This window comes from Mus caroli, chromosome X (genome assembly GCF_900094665.2).
Source record: "Mus caroli chromosome X, CAROLI_EIJ_v1.1, whole genome shotgun sequence".
NCBI classification, from domain to species: domain Eukaryota; kingdom Metazoa; phylum Chordata; class Mammalia; order Rodentia; family Muridae; genus Mus; species Mus caroli.
Window position 1 is genome coordinate 51864710 of NC_034589.1, and position 12307 is coordinate 51877016.

Below are 12307 nucleotides of genomic sequence, written 5' to 3' on the forward strand. Positions count from 1 at the left end.
CACTTTGTAGACCAGGCTGGCCTCGAACTCAGAAATCCGCCTGCCTCTGCCTCCCGAGTGCTGGGATTAAAGGCGTGCGCCACCACGCCCGGCTTCTTTTTTTTTTTAATATTTTATGTCTTCATGTCTTAATATGTGGGACAGTGGTAATATGAATAACCATTGTGGGAGTGGGTTAATGCTTTGCTGTTATAACTCTTTCTCAAAATGTCCATCATCATTTCATAGACTCCTCTCCCTGGACCTGGCCTCTGGTTGCTATAGTGGTAGAATCTGATAATAGCAACGCTGTCGATAATAGGTCTAATATTTTAATTTTGAATTTTGAATTTTTCTCTCATACAATATATCCCAACTACAGTTTCCTCTCCCTCCATTCCTCCCAGTTCCCCCATCCCCAATTCCACTCCTCCATTTCCCTGAAAAGAGCTAGCCTTTCAGGGATATCAATCGAACACACATAACCAGTTAGAGTGGTGGTACACGCCTTTAATCCCAGCATTTGGGAGGCAGAGGCAGGTGGATTTCTGAGTTCGAGGCCAGCCTGGTCTACAGAGTGAGTTCCACGGCAGCCAGGGCTACACAGAGAAACCCTGTCTCAAAAAAAACCAAACCAAACCAAACCAAACCAAACCAAACCAAACCAAACCAAACCAAACCAAACCAAACCAAACCAAAAAAGATTAGGCATAGACCCTCACATCAAGACTGTACGATACAACTCAGCAGGAGGAAAAAAAGTCCTAAATGCAGGCAAAAGGGCCTAATGTTTAAGAAGACTGAAGTACAGGTTTTCGTTTTCTTGGTAATTCTCATTTAGGATGCTTCCTTTCAGAATACAGATGCTGTGTTTTGAGAAGTCAAGTGATATGCTGAGACATATTTACTAGCCAATTCTACTTGCAAAGAAAGGGTAATTAGTGGTTTGTATGCATTTTGCATAATGTAATATTCTAATCCAAACACAAACTCAAACACATAGTCACTGACCTGTGAAGTCAGTGTGGGGTGCACACAGAGACAACCGATGTAAATAGTCCAAAAGGCATTAGAGAAGTGTAGCCAAATAATTAGCAGATGGCAGTTTTTTTTTTAAAGAATCTGTATTTTTTTTAATAATTTTATTGTAAGTTGGTCTATTTTTTAACAAATAAATTATTCTATTTAACTTTATGACTGCCTGTGTTTAATAACTAGGAAAATTACCAGAAATTCACAAATTGGGTTCTTATAAGTTTACACACTCGACTCAACACACCTCTGAGCCCAAGTCACTGGAAAATGACATACCGCCCCAGATGATTAGCACCTGTTTAGCATCACCTGCTAGATGTGAGAGGAACTTCCAGGCCAGCCTAGCCTTCAGATGGGTTTAGCCCTGACTTCAATTCCACTGCAACTTCTTGTGAAATCCCAAGAGAAAATTGCTCAGTTGAGCCCACTCACCACACAGAACTACAAGAGATAATGGTTAACCTCTCTGTGTGTGTGGGGGAGGGGCGGAGGGGGGAGGGAGGGTTATGCAGCATTGGCTCACAGCAAGAGCCTCATTAAAAAAAAAAAACCCAAACTATGCCCATATTGTTTGACTGTTACAATTCTTGGCTGATTAACTGAAACAATGTTTCAAGCAACGAGAATCCAGCCTGTAACACCTAGAGGAAGATCCCTTTTTACTCTTGCTTAGGGACCTAGAATTTTTATACAATGACTATAATTCATACTGAATTTCCCTTAAAAAGTATAACTCCAGATGAGAAGTCTATAATTACTTTCCTCGGTGTAGTTAGTTTCCCATTGGCCTGTTGTTTACTTTCATTCTGCCACAGCAGGGACAGAGTGAAGTGAAGTCGCACCACAGAAGCCCGAAGGATCATGACTCGGCAGCTCTGGCTTTTCCATTTTCAACAAAACCTGAACAATTTCATAACAGCAGTAGAAAGATCTGGGAAGGAGTGTACAATTTTTTCCTCCACCAGTAATTTGTTTTCTTAGTTTCTTTTCAAAGTTTTATATTATAGTGTGTGTGTGTGTGTGTGTGTGTGTGTGCGTGTGCGTGTGCGTGTGCGTGTGCGTGTGTGTGTGTGTGTGTGTGTGTGTACAACTTGTAGGAGTTGGTTCTCTCCTTTCACCATGTAGCTCTTAGGGATCAAACTCCGGCTGTCAAGCTTGGCAGCAAGCACCTTTACCCACTGAGCCATCTCTTAAGCCTGTATTTTCTGTTTCTGAATGGATCATAAGACACATATTAACAGGGATGAAATATTAATTTAGAAGCAATTACAAAGTTAGTCACTTTCTTTCCTTTGTGACTCCTCAGAGAGAACACTGTCATTGCTTGTGAGCTTGTTTCTAAATAAGCCATGGGAACATCAGGGTAATGGAGAGGGGCCGAAGAGGACCTTGGTTAAAATTGCTGCACGGCATCGATGAGCTCAGAGTCTTCTATAGAAACCAAAAAGAATAAAGGGGGGAAACTGGGGAAAGATGATGAGGGAAAAAAAGTAAAACACATCAAAACAAAAATCCTGCCTAAGGAATAAATTTGTGGGGAGCTTGAGGTAGGGGAGAGGCTGACAGCTGTGGAGGACACCAAAGAAAGAAGAGAAGGAGGAGAAGGAGGAGGAGGAGGAGGAGGAGGAGGAGGAGGAGGGGGTGGAGAGAATTTTACACTCAAATTGTTTTCTTTTCCCAAACATAGTTGGTTATTCATAATATGAGTGAGGTAAAGGCATCATGAGTGTTCTCTCTCTCTCTCTCTCTCTCTCCCTCCCTCCCTCTCTCTCTGGAATCTTTCTTAGCAGATCAATTATTTTGCCCAGGAAGATCAGCATTTAGGAGCATTTAACAGCACTAAAGACGTTTGAGCAGTGATTGGACATTTGGAGTACTTTTCATCTTAATTTTAATTTGAGATTATGATCGTAGTTAAGATGAAAGTTGTTTAGTTGTAAAGATGTGCATTGAAGTGTTTATTGGTGAAACCATAGGATGTGGGGATGGGGCAAAGGTAGGTGAGAAAGGATGCAAAATGAGGTTAGCCTGACACTGCCACGTGCTGAAGCTGGTGATTCATGAAGTCCATGAAGATTCATTAGATTATTCTTTTGCTTTTTTAAAATATATTCTTTTGCTTTCTTACTGTACTTGAAAATTTCCATAATAAAAAGTGAAGAAAAAAGTGGGTGAGCTAATAGCTATTGTTCTTCCTCCTTAGAGAAATCTTAATTAATTGCTTCTTATTATGTGGTCCATATTTGCTTTCTACCTGTGGGTTGCCAGTTCTTGACAGGAAATAGTAATCACCACCCTTGATTATAAAAACTTAGACTCAATGTTTGCTGATATTTGAGTATAGGTGGGATCTTAACTCGAGCCAACACTCAAATATCTTAACTTAATTAGCATCAAGTTTCAAGATAATTCTTCAGTGACAAAAAGATTTCCCGGGTTCATTTGAAATCCAACTTAATGAATACAAAATTGACTTTTGTTCATCTTCCCGGAACTACATCTATTGGAGAACTTGAGCTTCAATAGTTTCCTTTGGTGAACTTTATTTCCTTGGTGTGTGTTTCCACTTCACTGCCCAGTCTTTTCAAAGGGAAGTGGGCCATCCAGCATAGGCCCACAGTAAGGGCCAAAATGGAGGTCACCCATTTCCACTTTGTTTCTCCCAGAGAATGCAGATGATGTCGCAGAGCACATTTTAAATCTGGTCAATGAGTCTCCACCTTTGGATGAAGAAGAGACAAAGATTATTGTTTCTAAAGTAGCTGATATTTCTAACTGTGATGAGATAAGTATCAACCTAACCCAGATCATACTCCAAATCCTCAACACTGTGACGGAAAAGCAGAGTGATTCAGCTTCCAACCTGCCTCCAGTAAGCAATGAGTAAGTCGGAATGCTTAACTCAGGAAGTGGAGATGTAATCGGATCACTTCCTTCTCAGCACACAGGCAGCTATGCCTTGACAAGGTCCAGAGCAGTGGATGACACCATTTGAATATGAATGAGCTCTCAGTGATAATGACTTTTCAAATACATTCCTACCCAAAACCCAGCCTGAAATCTCTCTAACTGCTGCACATTTCTATAAAACGTATCCAACCCCTGGGATCATGAAAAACGTAGGCGTTGTTTCTGGTTGACACTTTTTACCGCACAGTCAGTAACCAGGTTTTGATTTCCCCTTGGGAAGCTGACTTATAAATGTCTCATTTTTATTTACTCTTTTATTACATTTTTTATTTATTCTCTGAAAAACTTCCTATATTATCCAATATAGTTTGATCCCTATCTTACATAGCATTAATTGAACAGAACACAGGGGGTTATCAATAGCAGCACTAGAGAAGAAAATAACTCTTACATGAAGCACTGTCCATACACCCTTTAACCTCTTAGAGCAGTGGTCCTCAACCTTCCTAGTGATGGGATCCTTTAATACAGTTCCTCATGTCATGGTGACCCCCCAGCCACAATATTATTTTGTTGCTACTTCATAACTGTAATTTTGAATAATAATGTAAACCTATGATATACAGGATATCTGATGTGGGACCCAATGGAGTCACAAACCACAGGTTGAGAACCACTGCCTTAAACTATTGTAGTAGAATCAGTGAGTCTCTCCATCTCTCCATCTCCCAGTTCTACTTTGATTTCCTTCCCCTGTCCATCTGCTTGAGCCTCCAACTCTAGCCCTCTGCTTGCACTGTTGCTCCTCGGTGATCCATTTTCTACACAGCACTCAGAGATATGTTTCAATGTACACATCGGATCACACCATGATTTTCAGACTACTTGGTGGCATTCCTTTATAGCTTTAATAAAATCCAAACTTCTCAGACAAACGAGGCCACAATGGATCTGACTTTATAAAAGATAATTTCATCTGGTTTTTTGAAACGAATGCTAAGATGCTTGCTGGTACTATCTTGAACTTTTTTTTTTTTTTTTTGCAAGGGAAGTGCAGCTTGAGGAGGCCATTTTGTTTACCCCTACAGTAATTAGAGGCACTAAGGCATAGACCTCCATTTGTCAGGCCCCAAACCCAAACAACATCAATGACAGTGAAATCACGAAGTCAAGTTTCACAGTGAGGAGGTCTTGTAGGGAGGATGAGTTTTACCAATAAGGCAGAAAAAGTGATTTTTGCCTGTGATTCTTTTCAGGATTCTGAGGATAATCGAGCGTGCTGGTCACAAGATGGAATTTGCAGGGAGAACAGCCAATCTCACTGTAGCTAAGCTGGCTTTGGCTGTGCTGCGGGTAGACCACAAGTTTGAAGGTATGGCCTTCAGCATCCAATCCTCTGAAGAAGTCACAGCCCCCCAGGTAAGTGCAATACAGGAAACTGAAAGCCAGGCAACCAAATGGTGTCCTAGATATTCACCCATGAAGCTCTTGGGAAGGAAAAAGTGCCCCCTTGGATGCTTTTAATTTGAATGGAAATATAAGAAAGTATAGAGACCCCAGGGAAGAACCCTTGGTAGGCTAAAAGCTGTACTGATGTCTGTGTGGTGTGCAATGATGTCACAATTGACTCTGTCACTGTAAATCATCCAAAATAGGTGACTATAGGCTACTATATGGGATAATTTATTGTATGTTGAATGTTATGCTACGGAGTATTGTTGGAAGACACAAGGTAACAGAAAAGTCAAGGGATATGCCCAAGGAGACAACCTAATAGCTAAACTGGAATTCAGATCTATGTCTGGCCGTATTTTAAAGTCTGGGTTCAGGTTAGGTAACAGAAGCAAATGTCAAATGTTTGATGTGATGTGGATGCTAATTACCCTGATTTACCCCACTGTACTCCATCATATATCAATCATAAAAGTCTCAGCCCTTTCCACTGTCTAAGAGAAGTTCACCTCTGGCAGGTCATGTGCAACTTCAAAGCAATCTGAGGGAGCAGATTTTGTTTTATACCTTAAAATTGTAAATTTATATGTGGGAAAGTATACGAATCCTAAGTCCAAGGTTTCTGAATTTAGCTAAGGCATATGTTCACATAACACAAACCCCATCAAGATATAAACTATTACCATTGCTCCTGAAAGACCCCCCCCCTTTTCCCAGCCAATCCCTGAAGCTGTTGCCTCCAGGGGCCACCACCACCCTGACTTTTTTACTTCCGTAATTTGTTCCTGCTCTAGAACTGATTCCTCCAGAAAACGCGTAGCTCTGTGTGCCTCCATAAAGAAACTGAAGAGAGCTTAAACTAGCAGCTTGACAGCACACCTGAAAGCTCTAGAACAAAAAGAAGCAAATACACCCAAGAGGAATAGGTGGCAGGAAATAATCAAACCAAGTAAAAACAAAAAGAACTATACAAAGAACCAACAAAACCAGGAGCTGAATCTTTGAGAAAATCAACAAGATAGATAAACCCTTAGCTGGACTAACCAGACGGCACAGAGACAGTATCCAAATTAATAAAATAGGAAATGAAAAGGGAGACATAACAATGAAATATATTTTAAAATAATTATGCTGTCTGTTGAATATTAACAGTTGGAAATATTAAAATCATGTTCTACAAAAAAGAACTGATTCCTCCAAATAAAATCATGGGATATGTACATGATTCTGTGCTAGAAGTCTTCTTTCATATATCTTACATTGTTTTGAAATTCATCGTTCTGCTTTCCATATTTTAAATTGTTGAATAATATTTGATTGAATAAACATATCATGTCCTTTTAATTTATCCTACCATTCCTGTTTATTTGTTTGTTCCAGCTTGTAGATATTACAGATAGCACTCCTATGAATATTTGCATAAAAGTCTTTGTGCAGACATGTTTTCAAGAGCCTTAGGCACAAAGTTAGAAAGTGAGTAGCTGGCTCATAGGGTATGTACGTACACTGGTAAGAAAATGCCTCGTTCTTTTCTCCCGTGGCTAATGATGGGCAGGAAGCTTTCATTTTCATCTTGATTGCTCCCAGAACTTCTTTGTTGACTTAGCCAACAATCTTTCATTCGTATTTTAATTGGCTTGTAGTTACTTTCGGTAACTTCCCTATCATTTTCTCAGTGGGGTCTTTTCATAAGCATATGTTTAGAATTTTTTTCTGAAATCTAATTTGTAGTTCTTTTACCTTGCTAGTAACCATATATGATTTGTCTGGTGAAAAAAAAACTTTGGCACAGGGCAGTCATGAAAGCATTCTTTTATGCTTTCTTTGAAAAACTCTTTGGTTTTAACTTTTATGCTTAAGAAGAAGATTCCCCAGTGAGCTAATTTTCTTACACGGTATGAAATCATTTTGTTACATATGAATATTTAGTTTTTAAAACAATACCACTTACTGGGAACTTTCCCTTTCCCATTGGTGTTCTTTGTTACCTTTGACAAAAACAAAAAACAAAAAACCACCACCAAAAAAACCAACTCACAGTACATTTTTAAAAGATAAATAGGAGGATCTCATAAAGCCTCGGCCCTAAGTGAAGAGCAGCAAATGTTAATGGTTGCTGAGAGGTGGAGAATCAGTCTTCTCCAGGGATGAGCCTCTGATAGGCAGTCCAATCCCAAGTCATCAACCCTGGACACATATGTGTATTTATAAATGCCTATATATCTACATTTCTCTAGATATGTAACAATAATTTAAGAGCAAGAGGTCATGAAATTGAAAAGGAGCAGAAGAAACATAGGAGTTGGAAGAAGGAGGAAGAGAAATAATATAAATATAGTACCCACACATGAAATTCTCAAAAGAAGAGTTGGGGAAAGGCTGGGGAGGTCCTGAGTTCAATTCCCAGCAACCATGTGGTGGCTCATAACCATCTGTAATGGGATCTGATACCCTTTTCTGGTGTGTTTGAAGACAGCTACAGTGTACTCATACATATATCAATAAATAAATCCTTTTTTTAAAAAAAAGAAGAGTTTTTTTTTAAAAAGTAAACTTATTTTTGACTTTCTGTGTTGTTACACTTAATTTTTATTTATTTATTAATTTTTAATTAGGTATTTATTTCATTTACATTTCCAATGCTATCCCAAAAGGCCCCCACATGCTTCCCCACCCACTCCCCCAACCACCCACTCCCACTTCTTGGCCCTGGCGTTCCCCTGTACTGAGGCATATAAAGTTTGCACGACCAATGGGCCTCTCTTTCCACTGATGGCCAACTAGGCCATCTTCTGATACATATGCAGCTAGAGACACGAGCTCCAGGGGGTACTGGTTAGTTCATATTGTTGTTCCACCTATAGGGTTGCAGATCCCTTTAGCTCCTTGGGTAATTTCTCTAGCTCCTCCATTGGGGGCCCTGTCATCCATCCAAGAGCTGACTGTGAGCATCCACTTCTGTGTTTGTTAGGCCCTGGCATAGTCTCACAAGAGACAGCTATATCTGGGTCCTTTCAGCAAAATCTTGCTGGTGTATGCAATGGTGTCAGCTTTTGGAAGCTGATTATGGGATGGATCCCTGGATATGGCAGTCTCTAGATGGTCCATCCTTTCATCTCAGCTCCAAACTTTGTCTCTGTAACTCCTTCCATGGGTGTTTTGTTCCCAATTCTAAGAAGGGGCAAAGTGTCCACACTTTGGTCTTCTTGAGTTTCATGTGTTTAGCAAATTGTATCTTATATCTTGGGTATTCTAAGTTTCTGGGCTAATATAAATCTTTGGGTTATTGCTACTTTCTTTTGGAACCTATACTCAATGTGTGTGTGTTATATGCGTGTGCATATGTGTATAAATGTGCACAGGTCAGAGGAGGATGACAAACTGCCTGATCCATCATTCTCTGCCTTATCCCCTTGAGACAAATCTCTCAATGAACCTGAAGCTCTCTGTTTTTAAGGCTAGATCCTCGTGGCCCTTTTTTTCATTGGCTTGCTACCTGCTGTGTGAACGTTAGATAGTATGAGCCCTTCACACCTCCTTTTTTTGGAAGATTGCTACTCTAAGTCTTTTCTAATTCTATAGGCATTTTACATCTGCTTGAATATTATTAATGGTATTTACTTATTATATATTTTAAATAAGCAAAGATTAGTTTACAAAATAATTTATTTTATGATACTTTTATGCAATGGATTTTGATCACATTTATCCCTGCCTTCTGCTCCTGTTGCCCTTTCTATTGGTCCCTCATTCCCTCATTTAGAGGGAATTACACTTTCATTATACTTTCAAGCATTTTAAAATTTAGCATTTGTTTTTCTGAATCTGACTTATTTCGATTAATATGACAATCTCCAGTTATACTCATTTCCTGGGGCATATTTCATACTTCTTCATGGCTGAATAAGATTTTATTGGGCATGCATAACTTCAATTTAAATCCTTTTTTATGTCTAGTCACCTTGGCTAATTCAATATCTTAGCTGTTATGAACAGTATCACAATAAACAGAGGAATACAGGTGTCTGCCTTACATCTGACTCTGATTCTTTTGGATATGTACTCAGGGGCTGTACTATTTGGTTTCTGATGGAACTCCATACTGATTTCCATAGTGGCTGAACTATGTTACATTTCCATCATCAGCATTTCTCCTTTTAATCACATTGTCTTAGGGTTTATGCTTCCGTGATTAAACACCATGACCAAAAGCAAGTTGGGGAGAAAGGGGTTTATTTGTCTTACACTTCTGTAGCAGTGTTCATCATCAAAGGAAGTCAGGACAGAAACTCCAACAGGGCAGGAACCTGGAGACAGGAACTGATGCAGAGGCCATAGAAGAGTGCTGCTTACTGGCTTGCTCCCTATGGCTTGATCAGCCTGTTTTCTTATACAACAGAGGACCACCATCCATACCAGGGGTGGCCCTGTCCACAATGGGCTGGGCACTCTCCCATCAATAACTGTGGTGGTAGCACATGCCTTTAATCCCAGCACTTGGAAGGCAGAGGCAGGCAGATTTCTGAGTTCGAGGCTAGCCTGGTCAACACAGAGTGAGTTCCAGGACAGTCAGTGCTACATGGAGAATTTCTGTAGGCAGAGGCAGTAGAATCTCTGAGTCTGAGGCCAGCCTGGTCTACAGAGAGTTCCAGGACAGCCAGAGCTACACAGAGAAACCCTGTCTCAACAAACCCAAACTAAACAAACCCAATAAGAACAAGAACAACAACAACAAAAAAATGCCGTAGGAGCCTGTCTCCAATCTGATTTTATGGAGACATTTTCTTAGTGGAGGTTCCTTCCTCTCCAATGACTTTAGTGTGTCAAGTTGACAAATACCCAGGACACACATATCTAATACAATGTTCTTAATGCTTACTCTCAATTAAAATATAATTCTTAATATTTTCACCATCTACTTGAGTTAATGTTGGCTGCCCCCCCCATAAACCATAGAGCTTTAAGACCATAAATACCCACTTATACTCCCTCTTCTCTATTCCCTAATTTTTATATGTGGGTTATTTTTTTTTAACCAAGGAAGACTATAGATCACACAAGAGAATTTTATAATCACATATTTATTCCTTTGTTTGAGTTTTTGAGACAGGGTCTCATTATACAGCCCTGGTTGCCCTGGAATTCACTATGTGGACCAGGTTGGCCTCAAGCTAATAGGCATGCGCCTGCCTCTGCCTCCCAAGGGCTGGGATTAAAGGCATATGCGACTGTGCTAAAGAAATTGAGAGAAAGTTGTTGGTGTTTTGTTTTTGTTTTTCTTTGTTGTTTAACATTACCTGGGCACTTACTAGGTTTGTTCTTCTCTGTTTCTCTCTGAAGAGCAGACTTCATTTAGCATCAATTCCCTTGAGATTCATAAATGTCACTGTCTTCTGCTCTTAACCTTTTTTTCTGGTGAGAAATCAGTAGCACTTAAGTTTTTGCTTCTCTGTATGAGATGGGGAATATATCATTTGTACCCATTGACTTTTAATATTTGCCTTTGATTTTTTTTTGCAATTTATCAATGTGTCTTCATGTGGTTTTCTTTGTATTCATTGTGTTGGGATTTGCTGTATTTCTTGAATTTATAACTTATTATTTCTTCGAATCTTGTTTCTTCACCATGTTATTTGTCCATCTGAGACTGCAATTTCACGTATGTGTGGCATTTTAATACTGCTTCAAAATTCCTTGAGATTCTTTTCCTATTTTCATTATTTTATTATCTGTTTTCTAGTGGGATGATTTCTAGTCACGTATCTTAAAATTTAGTGGTATTTGTTATTGTCATATAACTGTTGAACTCATCCAGCACAACCAAAAATTTCCAACATTTATTCTCAGCGTCTCTTATTCCTCCTCCTTATGCTTTGTTTTGTTGTTTATGTAGCATTGTTCTTCCTCTTTGCATTAATTGAAAGCACATTTTCTTTTACATACCAAAGCACAGCTGTACTTGAGGCTTTAAATTCATTATATATTAGTGTTAGTGTTGTGTCCTCTTCCTGGCTTGTCTTTGTAGTTGCCTATGGGTTACATGCATTCTTTCTCCATCTATTGAGAAATTTGGATTACATTTTGATTACATACGATTGTGATTACATAGATTCTGAATTTTCTTGTGTGGAAATTCATTTCTAATATAGTTCTCTGAAAGCTATGGATTTGGCTATAATGGGCAATGAAGCTGTCTGAAATCAAAAGTAAACTCCACATCTTGGGTGGCAATTCAAAAAACAGTTGAGTTCCTTGATTTTTATTTGGCATTTGTCCTATGCATATATGACGCAGAGACCCCGCATATAATCTATGCGGAGTTTAGCTCTCTTTGTTCTTTACTTCTCCATCCTGTTCTTCCAATGGCTGTGGGTCTCTTGACCTTTTGCTTCTGATTCTTCACAACAGGAATAAGTAGACTTTCCTAGCAGCAGTTTTCAGATTCCCTTCAAAGCCGTAGTAGTTTCAATGAAGCATCAGCTGAACAGCTGAGATAGGTAGTTCACCCGGTGCTTTTACCTGTTTGCTGACTGCTTACTCGGCTCTGGAATCTCTCTGCTAGTGTTCATTTTCCTGGGCTTTCAAATGACTGTTAGTTTATATAGCCGTTCGATGCAGGAAACTCCTCATCCATTAAGAGCCTTTTAGCTATAGTAGAAGCAGGTGTTGAGCTCTCTGTTTACATATGGAGTATCCATTATAAGCATCAGCAGATAAACAGCCCATCAACCCTTGTCACATTCTTGGTACCAAATTATCTATATGCTGAAGTATAATTGTGACCTCTGAGGTCATCAATTGACTGAGCATGGGTCATCTGTGCTAGAAAGTCCATATGGGTTTTAGGTTCGAGAAGTCATTCCATAAACATTATGCTCTCTCTCTCTCTCTCTCTCTCTCTCTCTCTCTCTCTCTCTCTCTCTCTCTCTCA

General features: G+C 39.4%; 1 protein-coding gene across 2 annotated transcripts in view; it reads left to right on the forward strand.

Annotated features, from left to right (window-relative positions):
* Adgrg4 (adhesion G protein-coupled receptor G4) overlaps positions 1 to 12307 on the forward strand; it is an 89542-nt gene that overhangs the window by 45393 nt on the left and 31842 nt on the right. For both annotated transcript variants that reach the window (XM_029473532.1, XM_029473531.1), the window contains exons 10-11: positions 3681 to 3897; positions 5181 to 5343. In XM_029473532.1, the coding sequence (XP_029329392.1) occupies positions 3681 to 3897; positions 5181 to 5343 (380 nt within the window). The remainder of the gene's footprint in view (positions 1 to 3680; positions 3898 to 5180; positions 5344 to 12307) is intronic.